At 43.5% G+C, this 18851-nt stretch overlaps 6 protein-coding genes and 1 non-coding gene across 7 annotated transcripts; 3 read left to right on the top strand and 4 right to left on the bottom strand.

The window, feature by feature from the left end:
* Positions 1 to 988: 988 nt before the first annotated feature.
* On the bottom strand, positions 989 to 2835 carry QC764_408030 (uncharacterized protein; the record flags this gene model as incomplete). Its single annotated transcript, XM_062947091.1, has 3 exons — positions 2479 to 2835; positions 2287 to 2408; positions 989 to 2236 (listed from the first exon to the last, which is right to left on the bottom strand). Exons 1-3 carry the CDS (start codon positions 2552 to 2554, stop codon positions 989 to 991), a joined length of 1446 nt encoding a protein of 481 aa, XP_062800595.1. The 5' UTR covers positions 2555 to 2835.
* Positions 2836 to 3366: 531 nt separating this feature from the next.
* QC764_408040 (uncharacterized protein) lies at positions 3367 to 4820 on the top strand (the record flags this gene model as incomplete). The annotated part of the gene is made up of 2 exons (XM_062947092.1): positions 3367 to 4074; positions 4128 to 4820. The coding sequence occupies 2 exons, from the start codon at positions 3367 to 3369 to the stop codon at positions 4818 to 4820; spliced, it is 1401 nt and encodes a 466-aa protein (XP_062800594.1).
* A 747-nt stretch (positions 4821 to 5567) lies between these two features.
* Positions 5568 to 6770, bottom strand: QC764_408050 (uncharacterized protein; the record flags this gene model as incomplete). The annotated part of the gene is made up of 1 exon (XM_062947093.1): positions 5568 to 6770. One exon carries the CDS (start codon positions 6768 to 6770, stop codon positions 5568 to 5570), a length of 1203 nt encoding a protein of 400 aa, XP_062800593.1.
* Positions 6771 to 7259: 489 nt separating this feature from the next.
* Positions 7260 to 8802, bottom strand: QC764_408055 (uncharacterized protein). Its single transcript, XM_062947094.1, has 3 exons — positions 8631 to 8802; positions 7962 to 8423; positions 7260 to 7884 (listed from the first exon to the last, which is right to left on the bottom strand). Exons 2-3 carry the CDS (start codon positions 8084 to 8086, stop codon positions 7599 to 7601), a joined length of 411 nt encoding a protein of 136 aa, XP_062800592.1. The 5' UTR covers positions 8087 to 8423; positions 8631 to 8802; the 3' UTR covers positions 7260 to 7598.
* Positions 8803 to 8806: 4 nt separating this feature from the next.
* QC764_0067510 lies at positions 8807 to 8878 on the bottom strand. The gene has a single exon. It is a non-coding gene; the product is annotated as a tRNA-Arg (tRNA).
* Positions 8879 to 9097: 219 nt separating this feature from the next.
* On the top strand, positions 9098 to 10240 carry QC764_408060 (uncharacterized protein; the record flags this gene model as incomplete). The annotated part of the gene is made up of 1 exon (XM_062947095.1): positions 9098 to 10240. One exon carries the CDS (start codon positions 9098 to 9100, stop codon positions 10238 to 10240), a length of 1143 nt encoding a protein of 380 aa, XP_062800591.1.
* A 750-nt stretch (positions 10241 to 10990) lies between these two features.
* QC764_408064 (uncharacterized protein) lies at positions 10991 to 11896 on the top strand (the record flags this gene model as incomplete). Its single annotated transcript, XM_062947096.1, has 1 exon — positions 10991 to 11896. The coding sequence occupies one exon, from the start codon at positions 10991 to 10993 to the stop codon at positions 11894 to 11896; it is 906 nt and encodes a 301-aa protein (XP_062800590.1).
* Between the last annotated feature and the right edge of the window lie 6955 nt (positions 11897 to 18851).

The following is an 18851-nucleotide window of genomic DNA, read 5'->3' as shown; positions in this document are numbered from 1 at the left end:
CTCAAGTCCAATCGTCTCAAGTCGTGCCAAGGATCGTGATGCTCACACCACCATCAACCAATGGTGTTTTGCTGGTCTCGCGTCTAAACTCTCTAATCAGAGTTGACAAAAAAAAAACACTCGCATTTCAAAAACGTCACAATCTTTTCGTCAAAGACGGGAGTATATTCTATGACTTGTTCCCAAGCAGAAAATAAAAAAATAAAAACCAAAAAAAACCCGGGCGTGTCAAGCTCTTTATTCTTTATCCCTTCCCCCTGTCAACCGTGACCTGACGTGCACGTCAGATGTCCAGGCGGGCGGCAAACGCCAAGGCCAATTACGGTAGGCACTTCGCCGGCCTAGCGCAGTAGCAACAGCAGCAGTGTTGTATTCGGGTGTCCTCCCTGTCGGGTTCTAGATCTGTGCCGAGAGATCAGATGAGATTTCCGGGAAAGGGAAATCATAGCCGTCAAGGTCGAGGAGATACTGGAGTGCTGATGTCCCTTGATCTGAAGCCCAAAGCTCTGAGCTTTTCGTCCCTCCCCGAGTCCATGACGAACAGAGTCGAGAGAGAAATAAATCGGCACAAAACGACCTCCGAGTGCCGAATGCTGCAGCCACTCAGCAGTCACTCAACTCATTCAGCCGTCCCAAGTCGGAGTGGTGCATCGTGCAGTACTAATTCGGATGCGGCTCGAGCGAGGGCGGGTGGACCAGGGTGGCCACGAGCCCCCGTCAGCCAATGACATGATTTCTCGATCGTGGTGACAGCTGCGTGGAGACGTGAATCAGTGTTCCTGTGTCTCCCTTCCAGAAGTTCCCAGCGTCGTGGTGATCCAAAAATAAAATAAAACGCTCCATTCGACCGCTCTGTTCAAATATTTCCCTCCTGGTATCGTACCTAGTCAGCCATGATATAAAACCCACCATTCCCATCAATCCAGATGTTCTGTATGTACACCAACCAAACAACCTGACCAAAATATCAAACAAACAACAGACAAGTCTACTTTCTGTTCCTCGTCTTCTTTTGTGTCGTGCCCACATCCTCTTCCACTTCGTCCTCTCCCTTCTTCAAGTCTTCTGTCAGGCCCCACTCCTCCTTGTCGTACCAGTCTTCCCCGTCCGACATGTGGTTGTTTGGTCCGCAGTGCGCCTCTGCCTTGGCCCACATCAACACCTGTTTCCGCAGCCTGTCTGCACGAAGGAGCTGTTCATAAAGCTTCTTTGCACCCCGACACACTTCTTCCTGTTTTTGCACATATGCTTGTAACCATCGCCGCAGCTCTTCTGCCTCGTGCTCGGCCAGTCCCATGTTGCGATCCTGGCGAACTTCTCGAGGAGCGATAAACATGGGATGTATAAAAGGGGCGTCTGGGCCGAACGGGTCGCTTGTGGGCGCCACGGCTGGTGTACCATTGCTGCGCGGCGGTTCTAGTCGAATATCTGGTCGGTTCAGAATATCTCGTCTTTTTGGCGCCTCGGCCATGACCACGTCTTCGTCGTCTTCTTCATCCTTGGTCGTGTCGCCCGAATGCGCCTCCTCCGCTGGCCTTTCATCTGGTTTGCTGTCGCCATTCACTAGTGGAGGCTCCTTCGGGCACTCTGCTGGCTTCGGCGCCTCTGCATTTGTCTCGCCGTTTGTAACAACTGGGGCATCTGGTAATGTTTCTCCATCGACTGTGTCTTCCGAAGCTGGAGCACTTGGCCCCGAAAGAACGCCCTCGATCCTTTCACGTACAGCCGACTCGGCAAATGTGCCTTCATGAGCCGACATTACCCCATTCGTAAGGGCCGCAACAGGGGGCGCTGCTGGGCGAAGACGCTGCCGGTCGGGGCGATTGAAGAACCTTGTAGGATCTGTAAAGAGGGAAGCGTCGCTGGGACCGCTCATAAGTCCACATGGAACCCAAGTATTATCCCCAACCAGCTTGGTTAACAGAGGCTTGACCTTCCAAAGCGCCTTATTTTCGCTCTGCATGATGATGCGCGCCTGGTCAACCAATTCGGTAAGGGCTTTCGAAGTGAAGGGTTTCGACATGGCCGGATGTGTAGGCAGGTCGGTAACCGAGGTTAAGGGGGCAAAGATCTGTTCGAGGTGAACATCAGAGTACGGGTTGTCATCCATGGCGCTCGCGATGGCCTCCTGCACCTCCTGTTCATCGTCGTCGCTCGTGATATCGTAGCCGTCCTCGTCAATCAGCGGCGGGTTGTGGTTAATGATGGCTCTTTGGTAGCCTGCGTGCTCGGCGGTCTGTATCCAGTCAGCCTTGGGTTGCGAGGGCTTCGTCTCGTGGTGTGCACCTCTTTATATGCAGCGGGGCCCGCGGAGCCGGTAAGCCTCCCTCGCGCGACGAATCTCGACCTCTTTTTGAGTTTGTTTCCGCGGTTAGTGGGTTGGTCAATCGAGGAGTCGGAGTCGGAGTCTATCAACATGATGGTGTTAGCACATTGTCACAGCAGCAGAGGGAGTGTCACTCGGAGGGGGGGGGGTACCGTAGGATTTCCTCTTAAGCTTTTTCCGGATGCCTATTATGGTCTCCATGACCAAAGCTTGCTGCTGGTTTGACATTTTGGCGGTTTCTGGCCCTGGGGCGCCCTCCTTTGCGGATTTCCGGTTTCTGTTGGCCGAAGCTCCCTGGGACCTGGGCGCAAGCAGTGTATGGGGAGAAGATGTTGGTAGTAAATGAGATATTGTCGTGCGGTTTCAATTTCTTTTGTTTCTTTCCAGAAAAGGGCTCTGGGTGTGGTAACGAACGTGGCTGGCGAAGCTCAAATGCTGTCGCGAAAATGATGGCGACAGGCGACGACGGGAACGGGGATGCCCAGAACCCCAGCTTTGGCGCTTGTTCCTGGAACTGACGGCGGGCAGCCACGGCAGAAAGTGGGGAAAGACCTGTGCCGAGTTCACCGCCTTTGGTTGGGAATTTAGGGTTAGGGTACTCAGCTTTTGTACTCATTTATCCACCAACCCTGAGCCTTCACCAACACTGACAACCCTGACGAGTATCAACCGCACCATCCAAGGGAGATCGAGAGACATCACAGGAACCGCGGGCGGTTTTGTTCGCTTCTTGTACATATATATCACCATCAATTTTATTTCCCGTTCATATTTTCTTTCCAAGAGATCCGTGCCGTTGACCAACCAGAAACTCCAAACACGCAACGTCACAGCCTCTCACGTCTTTGCCGTGCCTTCAATATTCAAGCCGGGTAATTGACCACCACCACCACCACCGCCACGTCTACAATTTTCGAAAAGGCCACTTGTTTTGTTTGACCATTCGGTCATCTCTACCATCACATATATTCATCTTTCATCATCCCAATTGATGACACTCAGCCCTCATCCTCAGTCTCACCAATGCCAACCCCCGCAAAATGTCCTCCATCTACACCCTGAACCTAACCGCCCTCCTCGCCCTCAACGCCGCCCTCTTCTACACCCGCCAAAAAGCCCACCCCACCCCACCAACATCAACACCCTCCCCCAAACCCAACCCCAAACCCCAAAATGCCTCGCCCCTCCAATCCCTCCTCACCTCCCCTCTAACCCCCTTCCTAACAGTCTACACCCTCACCATGACCTCCGATTGGCTCCAAGGACCCTACCTCTACCCCCTCTACACCTCAACCCACCTCCTCTCCCCCTCCTCCCTCTCCCCCCTCTTCACAACCGGCTTCCTCTCGGGCGCCATCTCGGGCTCCTTCATCGGCTCCCTAGCCGACACCTACGGCCGCAAGAAAGCCTGCCTCGCCTTCTGCGCCATCTACGCCCTTTCCTGTCTCTTAACAACCATCTCCCCTTCTTTACCAGTCCTCTTTCTCGGGAGGGTGCTAGGAGGGCTAGGAACAAGTCTCTTGTTCACCGTCTTTGAAAGTTTCTTGGTTTCGGATTTTAAAAACAGGGGGTTGGAGGGGCGGTTAGGCGAGACGTTTGGGGTGATGAGCACGTTGAATAGTATGGTGGCGATAGCGAGCGGGATCGGGGGGGAGTGGCTTGTGGCGGGGACGGGGACGAATAAAGCGCCGTTTTGGTTGGCGGCGGGGGTGTTGATGGTTGCGGGAGGGGTGATGAAGATGACTTGGGTAAGCTGCCTGTTTTTGTGGTTGTGGCATGGATTGTGCTGACCTGATAGCAGAAGGAGAACTATGCCCTGAACGGGGGGCCAGATAAAAAGAGTGATGAAGAAGCCAAGGAAGAGAAGTCGTTGTTCAAGACGCTGTCTGACCCGAAGATACTGGCTCTGGGGCTGTCGACTACCGTGTTTGAAGGGTCGATGTATCTGTTTGTCTTCTTCTGGGCTCCCGCGTTGCAGTCCTCCTCCTCCTCCTCCTCGTCCTCCTCCTCGTCCTCCGCATCAGGGACGTCACTGCCTTATGGTGTCATTTTCGCGGCGTTTATGGCTTCGACGCTGGCGTCTTCATTGATCTTTGGCAAAATCACAGAGAGACTGCCGTTTGGCTCGCTGTTGCTCTCCCTTTTAGGGGTGTCATCGCTTTGCTTTTTCTTAGCGGCGTCGAACACGTCCTCTTCGCAGTTCACCTTCTGGGTGTTTTGTCTGTTTGAAGCTTGTGTGGGGATGTATTTCCCTACTATGGGGTTTTTAAAGGGGAAGTTGATCGATGATGGGGTCAGGAGCCAGGTGTACGGGTTTCTGAGGATACCGCTCAACGTTTTTGTGGTGGTGGCTTTGCTGGTTACGGGGAGGATGGAGAGCGACAAGGCGTTTGTGGGGGTGTTTAGGGTGTGCTCTGGCTTGCTTTTGCTGGCGGCGGGAGGGTTTTGGGGGTTGGTGGTGAGGAAAAGCGGAGTTGATGTGCAGGTAGAGTGACTGATAAGGGGGGTTGAACAAGCCGTTAACATGAAGACTTTCTCAACTCAAGTCTCCAGGGACGAGTATGTCTCACTCCTCGATATCTGCCTCCAGCTTGATGACCTCTGACGATCTCAACGACTGAGCTTCCTCCGGGGTGATAGTCAAAAACTTGACAAAATCTCCCCGTCCCGCCCATCCCCAGAGGTATCAAGAACACTGCAAAGGGAATCAAGCGTCCAGCCCCCATTGAGCAGTTTCGTCCACGTCTCCAAGGCAGCCAAAGTTGCTTCGGGGCTGTCAAAACGGCTTCGTACCATCGAGAAAAATCTTGAAAAAGCGCAAGCAGTCACTCGGCGCTATGGAAAGCATTTGCCCTCACGCTCCAGAGGGCTTATGCTCGCCGTTCTTTGGCTGGTGGAAAGCCGTGGAGAGTCGCTCAGGTGCGGCCGGAGGGAGGAGTTTGGTGTGCAGACATGACCTTTCACCGAAGAAGTCCATGGGGTCCCCAGAGAGGTGGCAGCGCAGCGCGGGCAATATCATACTGAGCGTCTAGCTTGGCAATAGCAGACAGGCTCTTGATCACAAAGGGGGTGGCTGCGGAGAGTTCAGGGGTTCGTAGTGGCGCTGAAGACTTCCCGGTGGCGGTTTGTTGAAGCTCAAGATTTCTCAAGCAATATACTGCAGCATCCAATTCCTTGATCGAACGCCCGAGCTTGGATTTGAGACGGATGGAAGCTGCAATCTCCAGCACCAAATCATCGGTCAGTGGGTTTGGTCCGCTAGCCAGCAGACGCAAGTCTTCGATAGAGCCGGTAAGCTTCGCAGAACCATCTTTGCTGACAACGGCAAGGTCCTGGGAGAAAATCTGTGTCTTGACGAGGTCTCCATCGCGAAAAGTCTCGACAAGCCTGGGAGATAAAAGTCCGAAGCTGCGGAAGATCTACAGAGCTTCGTGGTGGGACTTGTTGAAAGGGAACACTGAGAAGGGTACAGTTGCTGAGATATCACCTTGTCATACACAAACTCGTCGGTGTTGCCCGTGTCACGGTAGGCTGGAACTGCCCGTGCATCACCATGGCACACGATGTCTGTAGGGATTGAGGGCTGCCAGCTAGCGACCTGGAATTTGGTCGGAGAGTCCTTGTCGGCTTGGTAGCGGATATGTGATTCCAGAACCTCGTTGACGAGACTGATGTGAGGTATCTTTGTCCGAGAATCGGCACATGTAAGTTCGAGAGATATCACATCTCGTCTTCTGTTGCATAATATGTCGAACATAGTGGGCACCTGCTTCAGATTGCCCATCATGTCTGCAAAGTAGGCTGACAGGCTATTTTCGTGGTGGCAAATCTCACACGCCCCGCCCTCCATGAGGAAGAGATCTGTGAGATTCTGCCGAGCATGGAGGCCCCCTTCCATTGTCATTCTGGGTTCGAATATGTCGTTCCCAACACCCAACCCAAAGGCTGGAGGGTGCGGAAACTGGGGGCGAGCCTCCATTGTGTCCATCCACAAGTGCTGGTTCTGGCTGCTTATTTGCTGTGCTGAATCATGTATTTTCCTGATCCAGCAATCATCGTCTCTGGAGGAACTGTTTCCTTTCCATTTTGACGGCTCAAGCAGAGAAGCTTTGAACACTTTGAGCGATGTCATTGCTATGCTGGGCATTGTATAGAATTTCTTGTCGCACAGCAGGAGTATGTCTTCCGGCTCTTGAACATGGAAAGAAAGGTCCCGGAGTTGATGAACAAGCTGTGCAGCGCAGGTAAAGTCGAGTCTGAGGTTTATTGAAGCCGGTGCTGTCTGTTTGTGTTCGGCAGCCACAGCTCTAGAGAACAGATCGGGATCCCCAAAGTGAATAGCCCAACCTGGCGGGATGCAAAGCTCGCCGAGAAGCCAAGCGGTAAACTTAGCACAGGCAACGGTCACGCCAGATGGTGTAAGTTCGTCGGCGTTCCATCTCATCAGCGCTTGGAGAGAAAAGAAGGTTTCTGCTTCGAAATTCTTCTGAGAGAGCCTTGCCCTCCCGAAGAATCGAGTCTACCAGTCTGACGGCAGTATCGAGTGTGCCGTCTTTGTCAACCTGGCGAGATGACGGTCATAAACGGCATGAAGGTTGTTGGTTGCCATGAAGCCGGTTGGCGTGTGTCTCCAACAGACTTGGGGGGTTACAAAGATGGTAGAAAGAGGGTATGAAACGGAAATGTTTGTTCATGCTTGTTCAAAGAGCTTGGGTTTGAAGGAGTGTGGATATCAGGCAGGCAGAAGTACACTCACCCCACACATACATAGCACCCATCTCAGCTGAAAACATGTTCGTGAAGTCGGAGCATGCCACATCGAGCATTGGGAAATCGATAGTGCTCATGAGAATGTCAGGATGGGACTAGCACCTTCCTCCCGCCTAGGTACACTGCCCAAAGTGCAAAAAGGTGAGGTGTACCAAAACACTGTATGGACATAAATAACCGCGCTGTATATTTTCTGGCTGGTGGTTGCTTGGCAATCAACCTCGTCAAGTTGAGAGCAATGAAAAGAGGACAGCGACAATGCCCGAGCATCAAAGAGTCGATTTTAACGAATGTGTGGGGTAGTCTGGGCTGCAGTTCCCGAGACCACACCTTGACCTAAGTGAAAAAAGGTACATGAGGTACCTAGGTGGCTATTCCACCAATCTCCCCCCATCGGCGACTCGACAACAAGGTTCCCGATGACCCCCAAAGCCGTACGAAACCAAGCACCACAGCTACTTGATCGAAGCACCCCTTCCTCTCATTCCACTTCCGTCACCAACTAGCATGTGACTCTGAAACTCCAAAACTCCCATCCGGCCCAGCAAAGAAGGCCAGTGGTGGTGGTGGAAACGACAGTGCCGGGATTGCAGTTGGTCGACGAATAGAAGGTAACAGTGGCCGAGGAACCACTCCACAAAGCACGTCTGAAAAGTTGGGCGGCGCCAGAACCGTGGGTGTAGCACTGGCCGCTGTTAGGGTTGGTGATGACTTGACCGGCAGTTCCTGTGCATGTTGTAGAGGATGAGGTCCAGGTACTGAGGGAGCCGGAACAGGTGGCCCGCTTACTGTGCGTGCCGGATATCTGGTCAGTTACGTGTATTCTTCGGGGGGAAATCTGGGAGGAGGGAGGGCGGAATCCTACGCAAGCAACTCGTCAACCACGGTGGTGTTGCTGATGGTAGGGTACTCGGGTTCAGGAGTCGGGGAGGCGATGCTGGGCCCGCTCAAGACCAAGAGGACCGGGGCGATAACGCTGAGAAACTTCATGATGGCGGAGCTTTGGGTGTCTGTGTTGTCGTTGTTGTATCTGGTGTGTGCTGATGATGGAAATGAGACATGTTGGGGAGGACCATTTCTTCTATTTATGCTTCTCCTAACACAGCAAAATGCTCAAAGACAACCCCGAAGTAGCTATTTGGCTCAATTAGGTATTAGAACCAATTCTGCACTTCCCTTTTGACTGCAAGACGCTGAATCATTGAGATGTTTGTTTAGTCAACATATAAACACGCACACGATGCCGACATAGGTACCTAGATGGTTCATGAACCTCGCTGCCCTTGAAGGCAAGTAGGCTTGCAAGAGCAATGTCTTCCCTAAGTTGCTATCCATTGATCAGTATTCATGCTCTAGCTTGGATTAATGACGCTGCAGTGCCATGTCCTTAGTATCACCCAACTTATGCGGGCACCGTATATTAGAGCGATGCATGTCATCAACACATGCAATATTAACACCAAGGCGAAACGCTTGAAGTCATAACCAGGCTGAGGATGGTACTCCGATGAGTACTAGTGCAAGGTACACTTACTCAGCGTATGACTTCCGAGACAAGGGGTCCACACACAAGACAGATCATTTTCATCCACCACATCTCCTGTGGAGACAAAAAGGAGATCTTTCTGGTGGTTCTATATCCAGACACAAATATATATATATGTAAAGAAGATGCAAAAGTGATAGCTGATACCAGCTGGAACCAGTTTGCACCCGACGTGGGACTCGAACCCACAGCCTTAAGATTAGAAGTCTTACGCGCTACCATTGCGCTAGCCGGGCTGAACAATTGCTCCTTGTTGGAAGTTAGTACGCTGGAGATAGTATACTTAGTGGAATCAAATAGGTGATGATCGGCTAGATCTCAGAAGCTTGGGCCACTTTACCGACGTCAGACCAGATCTCGGTGGGGCTGGAGGCTTGGAGCTCTCAAGAGCTCTCCCTTGCATCATCAAATTGATTCAAGCAACTTCACTCAAATTTGCTCACCGAAACTACAAAATGCCTCTACCAGACGACTCCGTGGCCGACATGGGCTCTTCAGACGATAACAACCAATTCGATATGGGCGATGGCACCCCAACCAAGCCGTTGCTCGACAAGAATGGCATGCCAAGGATAGTCATGACACCCGAGGAAAGGCATCGCATCCTCCGACAGCTTAGCTTCCCCGTCGAGAACCTCACGGCCCCGTTCTGGGTGAAGAGCGGCGGCGACAACTCTCTTTTGGCCAAGCAGATCTCCGTCTCACTCAACATTGCTCACATCATGGCAAAACGCCCTCTGAGAACCGATGAGGCCAACGCTGTTGCCAACTTCAGGACCACATATGTCAACACCATGGAGCTCGAGACACCTGTATGGATTGCCACCACCATTGCCCTTGAACGCCGGGGCCGTGACAAGCTCCGTTTCCCTCATTACACCCCAAGCCCGGAAAAGTACAACATCAATGCCTTCCCATCTCTGGCCAATCCCAAGTGGACAGGTGAGGCTGCCGTTCGAGCTTGGCGCCTGGCCCGTCTGGCTGCGTATGGTTTTGTGGTCAACATCTGGACCACTGTTTTGTTCGCAAGCTTCGCCAATACCTCCTACAGCGTCAAGCTGTTGAGGATGTTCAAGGAGTCAGACGAGCAGCAGAAGCACCGCCCGGAGATGGGTGATGTTTACGGGCAGGACCGTGCGCCACAGCAAGACTATCAACGAGGGCAACAGCAAGAAGAGACACCACAGCAGCCAGCCCAGTATCAACGACCAAAGTGGGCACAACAGGCGGCCCAGGCAGCGTCGAAGCCTGAGCCCCCAAAGAGCTGGGAGGACGACGATGGCTTCCTCTTTGACGACGCCTCACCTATTGCACCTGTTCAAAGAGATGGCGCTCGTTCATCAACGGGTGGAAAGACTGGCCATTCCCCTCCGAAGCTGACCAACTCGTGGGACAAGATCAGAGAGGCGGCAAAGTCGGGTGAGAATCCTGCCTCGTGGGGCAAGGACAATCAAGCAGCGCCGGTGCGCAAGTCAGAGTCGTATACTTATACGGAGAATGAGAAGGACTATGCGAAGAATCAGGCGCAGAAGGAGTTTGATGCCATGTTGGAGCGTGAGAGGACAGGTAAGGCAGATGCTGGGAATCGGAGGTACTGAGGGGCGCTGAGGGCGGTCGAGTAAGGGAGGTTGTACGATATCATGGTCAACAGTTATTTGGGCAGTTGCTTTTCTTGATGTCGGCTGGCATCCACATAGCACTCTGAACAAAACGTAGAAGCATTTCTTGGAGAAATCTCAAAGCGATCAAAACGAAGTTTCTGCTCAACCCTTATAACTGTCAAAAAAGTCATCTGATGTGATAGGTCAGACTGGTATGAAACAACGCATGGCACTTCACCTCTACACTTTGAGCACTGATTAGATCTGCTGATGTTTGCCGAGAGATTGAAGAGTAAGGGAGATGCGCCAGGTGCTCACCTAGACAAAGGTGACGGCTGCAAGCCCCCCTTTCAGGAGCATTGGGCTCAAGCTTGAAGAACAAAGAATGCTGCGAATAATGTTGTTATTGAGCATAACAATGCGGTTGTGTTTGACTAGTTGTGGTTGAGAAACTCTAGGGGATGCTTTTGAATCAGCCGTAGACTGTATCCTCGATGTATCAACACAAGGTGAAAACAAGAAGTAGACTCGGTGTATAGCACAGGCTGGTTATAGAAGAGATGTATTGTCAGGTTAATCTGATTTAGATGAGTGCAAACCACTACTACAATCAGTGAAGACCGGCATAGATCAGGTGCTGAGTCTACACTTGAGGTATTGTGATCCAACAGAGCCAGTGTATATCAACATAAACCAGTTGTGGTCAACACACACTCGCCTTGTTCCGCTCATGAGAACCTCATCATCATGGTCTGTTTAATCAGGCTTCATCCTCAACAGCCTCAAGAAGACCTTTCCTTTCCTCATCGGACTACCATCATCCACACTCACACATCACCAAAACAACACTCACCACCACCACCATCACCACCATCCACCAAAATGGCTTCCACAACCCCCAACAACACCCGTGAGATTCTCACCCTATTCTCCCAGCTCGTGGCTCACACCCACGACCCCAAGGTCACCATCAACCCCCCGATCGTCAACTGCCACCTCTGCCTCGAAGACCCCGAGATCCTCACCCCCCTCACCCCCGCTCACCTCGGAGCTACCACATTCCCGGGCGTGGTTCTCCTCTGCGGCCACATGGTCTGCAAGCCCTGCTTCAAGGGCTGGCACGACTCCATCCGCAACCGCCAAACAAACGCCACCCCCGCCAACTTCACCCCCTCCCCTGGGGCCGCCCTCCCACAGATCCCCGCACCCCACGTGGTGCCCTGCCCCATCTGCCGTGGTTCCCTCTCCTTCCTCAACTCCTCCCACTGCAGGCACCTCCTCCCAATCTCCGCCGTGCCGCGCACGCTGCCGGACGGGGGGCGGGCCCCGAAAATCTGCTCCGACTGCAGGTTGCTCCGGGGGAGGAAGCTAGGGGAGCTGGTCCACACTTTCAAGGAGTTGAACGTTCAGGCCGACGAAATCGAGACGGAGGTCAGGTCTTGGAGGTTGGGGGGTGGACTCCGGTTTACCGAGGAGGAGGTCAGGCTTTGTTTTCCACACGTGGTCAACAGCCGGGATCCGGCGGGTCATGCGATGAGGGTTATTAGAGGGAGGATGGTACAAGAGGAGCTAGCAAGAAAGACTTGGGCTGTGAGCAGTTGGCAGGCGATGGGGAGGGATTTCGGGGAGGCGAGGGAGGAGTATATGAAGTAAGGAGGTAATCGTGTAAATAATGTACATCTTCGCTTGTCATTGTGATGGCGGAGGAAACAACATGCATGATGATGACTCTCTCATCATATTCTCATTGGGATAGGGAGGAGGAAGTAGGTTGGATTGGAAAGAATGGTAATGTTCGGTAGATGATAATTGGAAATGGTTTTATGATCACCAAAAAAAGAAGGAAAAAAAGAAAGAAAAAAAAGGGAAAAAAACACGAAAATAAAACCATTCACAATCTCAAAGATGTTTTTTTGTACTCCTTGGGAGGTTTTGTTTTGGTTTCGGGGTTCGTGTTGTTCAGTGAACAATAGGACAACGGGACAGCAGAACAATGGCTTTGTGTGAGACTGAAGCTGATTGCATCGCTCACTTACCTCCCTGAGTTCTCGACAGGACTTACCCAGTCTCTTCCTACTACCTCTCGCTAGCCACCACAACCTTCCTTAGTTGCCTCAAAGCTTCAAAGTATGAACGATCATCAGGGTAGCACTAGGTCCCTAGATATATATATCCATCGGGTAGGTGCCAAACAAAACCATGTCTCCAGTGAGATCGATCCCCTACCCCCATTCCATGTGCCTACTACCTACCTATCCAAATCCATCCTCCTATTTCCCTCCTCTTCATCAACTCAACCCTCATCCTCCAGGTCTCAGAACTAACACAGCATCTCTGGCAAAGGCAAGGTGCGCATGCCAGGACGGACCCAAGTACTCAGAATCAACTGTTGTCTCACATAATACCTAAAACTACCATCAACCATCACATACTATAAACTTTTAAAATTATAATATTTATTGTTTATAAATTATAATATTGATTGTTTATAAATTATTTCATAGTATTTATATTAATTTTTTAATATTATTTACTAAATACGTTTTTTTTATACGAAGTTATTATCTTTAATAACCCCTATAGTAATTTCTTTAAAAATCTATTTTCATTTATTTTATAACTAAAACTTTTTACGAAACTTCAAACTTTACTTTTCTAATACCTAATAATTATTAGTTTGGGGTGCGGCCACAGGCCTGACGGTATAAGTGAAGAAGTAAAGCTCTCGGAGAATTTGGGGGGTCAGGGGTCATGTATATATGTCACGGTTCTGGAAGACAGTGGGGCCACGAGGGACCAATCAAGACTGGACCGCGCCGTCGAGCGGGGCTCACGGTCCAGAAGGGCAACGGACCAATAAGATGGGGACCGGGGACCGCGGTGGGGCTTACGGTCCACGGTCCGGCATCGGCTAATCAGGAGCGGACCGAGGACCGTCTATAAGTTAACGGTCCACGGTCCACGGGTCTATATATACGGAGGAACTGGCCGGCGTAAATAGATAGTTCCGTAGTATATAATATAAGTTATAATTATTGGTATTTAGACTATTATAATAGAGATAAGTTATTATTGTATATTATTTAGCTATACCGGACTAAGATTATTTAGAAGTACCTTTAACTAGTGTCCCTTTTAGAGGTTCTAAATAGAGGTTCGTTATACGTTATATACTTACTTTAACTTTATTACGGATAAGTTAAAGGTATTTTTTTATTATTATAGCTAGACTTAAAAATATTTAGATAGGAGGTGTCTTGCTTAGCCTAGGTACCGAGGGACTTTCTAGATATATATCCTTTACCGTAGAATAAGTTATTAAGCGCCTTAAAGAACTCGAGGACGAGGCTTAATAGACTCGGAAATAGATTTTTACTATTTTAATTACGTTTAAGTCGATTATTAAGTTTCTGGTACTAGAGCGCTATAAAGGAGAAAAGGCCGAGCTTAGAAGGTTCTTAATTTAGTTTAAAACCTATTTTCGTTAATACCTAAACTAATTTATTAACGAAAAGTTAAAAATAATTTTCGCGGCTATTAGGCTTAAGGATAGGGCTTTCGCGTAATTCGAGCCTATCCTTAACGATTATTATAAGTAAAAGCAGGAATATTAAAAGAAGATTACCGTAAAATACTTCGAAAGCTACTATACCTTTAAGGTTAAGTTTAAGGAGGTATTTAAGGAGTACGATAAAATAAGGCGTACGTAAAAGAAACTTTTAAACTTACGTTAAATACGTTTAGCGGCTAACTATATAATTTAATTTAAAATCGATAGCCTACGTAGTATTATTAATAATAAAGGATTAATATAACTTTTTTACTATAGTTTTAAAAAAAAGGTAAAGGATAAATTATATAAAGAGTTAAGGCCCGATACTATCGATAAATATATTACTATAGTTATATAAATCGACGATCGGTAGTTCGAGCGTCGTACGGAGAAAAGGAATTATAGTAAAGGTACTTACGGTAATAACTATAAAGAATACTTTAATAATAACCGTTTTAACGATAAGTATAAACGAAAATACTTTAATATTAGTTACTCCGGTATTATATATTCGGGACCGATAAACGTCGATACTATATAATAATAAAGGCTATAAGGCCGAGGTTAGGGTAAAAATGACTTTAAATATTTTAATTACGGTAAAGTAAAATACTTTAAAAAGGACTATAGGGTACTTAAACGGTTTAAATAAAAGAAAAAGATTATATTAATTACTATATCGAAAGGACCGAGGGTTATAGAGGTAATAGTTATTAAATATTAGTAAGGCGGAGCGGTAAGCTCCGAAGAAAACTTTAATTAATATATTAGATAAAAAAATATAAAGTTCTAAAAAGTAAAGGAAGCTTTAGAAAGGCTAAAAGCAAAGTACGAGGAAAGAGATTTTTAAATATAAATATTATAGGATTAATTAATATAGATCGCTACGGAAATTATTACGGATATCGCTAAAAATAAAGGTTTTACGTAAGGACTTATTAAATAGATAATATTAAAGAAGTAGTATAGTAAATACGGAATTATTATTTTATAAAATATATTATAGCCTATAAAGTTTTTATATAAAAATTAGGAAAAGTATTAAAAAGGTAGGAAAGTCGCTAGTATTAAAATCGCGAAGTTATTAAAGAATATACTAATATCTATATAGTATATACCTTATAAAGGAAATATAATATAGCTTTATCTTAAGTATTTAAAGTATTAAAAAGTACTTTAGTTTTAATATATTATATATAAATATATAGAGTATTATTAAAGTAAGTCGTTATATAGTTATTAGCCGGTATATAAAGTAAATAAAAAAGGTAAACTATAATTAATTAGAAGGACTATAGCCTAATAGGAAAAAGCTTAATAGGAGGACTTAAATAATTACGTTTTATAAAAAGTTTAAGACCCGGTTAAATTAAAGGATAGCCTTTAAGTTATATAAATCGTATTAAAGTATACGAGGTACTACGTTAAATATATAAACGGTTAAAATATAAATAATAGTATACGCTCGTAGAAGGAAATAATATTAGGATAATATTTAAGTTTAGATTATATTATATATTTACGGGAGAAGGTTAAGCAATATTATTAAATTAAAATACTTAAAATTAAATAGAAAAACCGCTATCGAATATAAATACGAAAGAATATTAAAGATAAAAGATAGAAGGAAGTTAGGTAGGTATAATTAAAAAACTTTATATTATTAAATAACCTAAGGTAAAAGGACGCTTTTAAACGATATAACCGCTTAAGAAACGACTCGCGGCCCTTCGCGGGGGCCGTTAACCTCTAACGGACTACGAACGATATTTTCGAAGGTATTAGCGTAAAGTAAAGGTATAGGATAACGACCCGGCGCTCGTTAACGAAATCGCTATTATATAGGGAAAAAGTAAGAAAAATAAATACCTTTAGGTTACTATACGATAGAAAGATCTTTAGGTAATAATATTAATAAACGGTAGTACGGAAATAAATTTAATTTTATTATAATTTATATATTAAACCTATATACTATAAAAGAAAAAGAAGAAATAAATAATTATATAAGGTTTATTTTCTACGTAAAAGGTCTATAGGGAGACACTACCTTTAAATATTATAATCGAAGGAAAAACGATATTAATTATATTTAATATTATAAATATAGGACCCTCGAAGGATATAATCCTAAGGTAACTATAGTATAAAGACTATAATTTAAATATCGATTAAAGGAATAATAGCTACTTACAATTAAAAGAGCTTTAAAAATATTTAATTAACGATAGAAGATTAAAAGTATATACGGAGTAGAATATAGGACGAGTACCCTCTATAGTACTATTATAAAAAGTATAGAAAATAATAATATATTTTATTAATATAAATAATAAGATCGAAGAAGTAAGGTTAACGACGTTAGTAGAAATATCGGAGGTTAATAAATATATTTACTATAATAACGTAAAAAAAGGTAAGAAAAAGGCGATATTAATAAAATATCGAGGATACTTAGCCTTTACGGTTAAGTATTTAAAAGGGTTTCTAAAGTAAAGATTATAGGATTACGAAATTAAGTTAAAAAAAGAAATTAAGCTACGGCTATTTAAGGTTTACTATACTAACGATAAATAAAGTAAGAAGCTATAGAAGTATTTAAACAAGAATTTAAAGAAAGGATATATTAGGGAATCTATATTACTAGTAGGATACCCTATATTCTTCGTACCGAAAAAAAATAATAATTTACGACTATATATAGATTATTATTAATTAAATAACGAAATAGTAAAAAATAGTTACCTACTATTATTAATATTTAGATTACGGAGTTAATTAATAGAAACGCGATACTTTATATATTTAAATATACCTATCGGGTATATCTATATATAAATTAAGGAAAAAAATAAATAAAAAACTACGTTTTATATATTCTATAATTATTTTAAGTATTTTATAATACTATTTAAGCTAATTAATATACCTACGATATTTTAATCTCTCGTTAACTATATAATACGGAAATACCTCGATAAAATAATAATATATTATCTCAATAATATTTTTATTTACTTATATACTTTAGAGAAATATAAACGGTATATATAAAAAATACTTAACGCGCTATATAGAGCCGGACTTTTAATTAATAAAAAGAAAAACGAGTTTTATATATAAAAGATAGTATACCTAGGATATTTAATATTACTAAATAAAGTTCGTATAGAATTAAGAAAAATTACGATAGTAAAGGACTAGCCTATACCGTAATTATAAATATATATTAAGGAATTTTTAAAGTTTATAAATTTCTATTAAATATTTATCCGGAATTACGTAAATATTATAAAGCTATTTAACTACTTAACTAAGAAGGACGTAGAATTCCGGTAAAAGTAAAAAAAGGAGTAGGCCTTCTAGGAGCTAAAAGAAGCTATTTTAAAGGACTTAATACTTAAACTACTAAACCTTAATCGACTATTCGAGGTCGAGGTAAATATATTAGATTATACTATTAGTAAATAACTAAAGTAACGAGACGATAATAATAAGCTATACCCAGTAACTTTTTTTTTAAAGAAGTTTAATAGAATACGTTAAAACTATTTAATTTATAATAAGGAACTACTTATTATTATCGAAGCGTTCGAGGAGTAAAGGCTATACTTTAACGGTATTAAATATAAAATATAAGTCTATACGGATTATAAAAATCTATAGTACTTTATTATTACGAAAGTCCTTAACGTATAATAAATATAATAATTAAAGTTTCTCTCGGAATTTAATTTTTAAATTAATTATAAAAAGGATTCGGAGAACGCTAAAGTAAATATATTTAGCCGGCGAGCCGACTATTATAAAAATATATTTAGGGAATTACTATTATTATTTAAGGAGGCGCTAAATAATACCTTTAAGTATTTACTATAGCCGTAAATAAAGTATTATATAGTATATCGTAAAAAAATTATTTCTAATAAATATTAAAGGAAGTTAAGTAATAATATTATAAAGTAATATTAATAAAAAAAGCTAAAGCTATAGGGTATCTAAAAGGATAATTAAAGAAAATTATAATATAAAAACTAAATATATATAAAGTTAAATAATAGGACAGTATTAATAATAGAAATTTATATATTAAAGCTCGGAAAATATATAGGTATTATTAAGACTATAAAAAAGATTAAATAGTATTTTAACTAGTTAAAGATTAAAAACGACGTTAAAGAAACTATTTAATTATATTATATATATAAAAGAATAAGGGTTATAAGGTATAAGCTTTATAGATTTCTAGAGCTATTACCGGTAGTAAAATAGCTATAGAATTTAGTTATAATAAACTTTATTATTAAATTATTAAAGTTTAAAGATATAGTAACCGGCGTTAAGTATAATAATATATTAACGGTAGTCGATAGGTTTACTAAGTAGGTATATTTCTTGCCTTATAAAGAGACTTAGTCGGTAAAATAATTAATAAATATAGTATTACAGTATATTATATTAATATATATATAGTTAAAGGAGTTTATTATAAACTATAATATTAAGTTCGTATTAAAGTTCTAAAAAGCGTTAATAATAAAGCTAGGGGTAATAAGTAAAGCGTTTTCGGCCTATTACCCTTAAACGAACGGTTAAACGGAATAACTTAATTAAATTATAAAATAATACTTACGGAATTATATTAATTTCGAATAAAATAATTAAGTTAAACTATTATTTACGGTATAACTAGTATATAATATATTATTAATTAAAACGATTAAAGCTATATTATTTTTCGCGAACTTCGGTTACGAGGTAGACCTACGGTAGGGACCTACGGTTAAGGTATTTAGGGCTAAAGTTAAGGTAAATAAAATATATATACTTTATAATAAACTTAAGTAAAAACTAAAGTTTATAAAGGAAAAAATATAGAAATACTATAATATTAAAAGGCTCGAAAGACCTTATTTTAAAGGAAAGGATATAGTATTTCTTTTTATATATAATTTACGTATTAAAAGACCTAGTAAAAAGCTAGACTATAGAAAAGTAAAACTATTTAAAGTTAAAAAAAAAGTTATTAAAAATAGTATTTAAATTAGAGCTATT

Source organism: Podospora pseudoanserina, chromosome 4 (genome assembly GCF_035222485.1).
Source record: "Podospora pseudoanserina strain CBS 124.78 chromosome 4, whole genome shotgun sequence".
In the NCBI taxonomy this organism is placed as follows: domain Eukaryota; kingdom Fungi; phylum Ascomycota; class Sordariomycetes; order Sordariales; family Podosporaceae; genus Podospora; species Podospora pseudoanserina.
The sequence above is the reverse complement of the archived record's forward strand: the minus strand, read 5'-3'. Positions and strand labels throughout refer to the sequence as shown.

Coding starts and splice junctions, on each gene's coding strand:
- QC764_408055 (XM_062947094.1), bottom strand. CDS start 8,086: ATGAAGTTTCTCAGCGTTATCGCCCCGGTCCTCTTGGTCTTGAGCGGG. Junction 7,885..7,961: donor GTGGTTGACGAGTTGCTTGC/GTAGGATTCCGC, acceptor CGGCACGCACAG/TAAGCGGGCCACCTGTTCCG.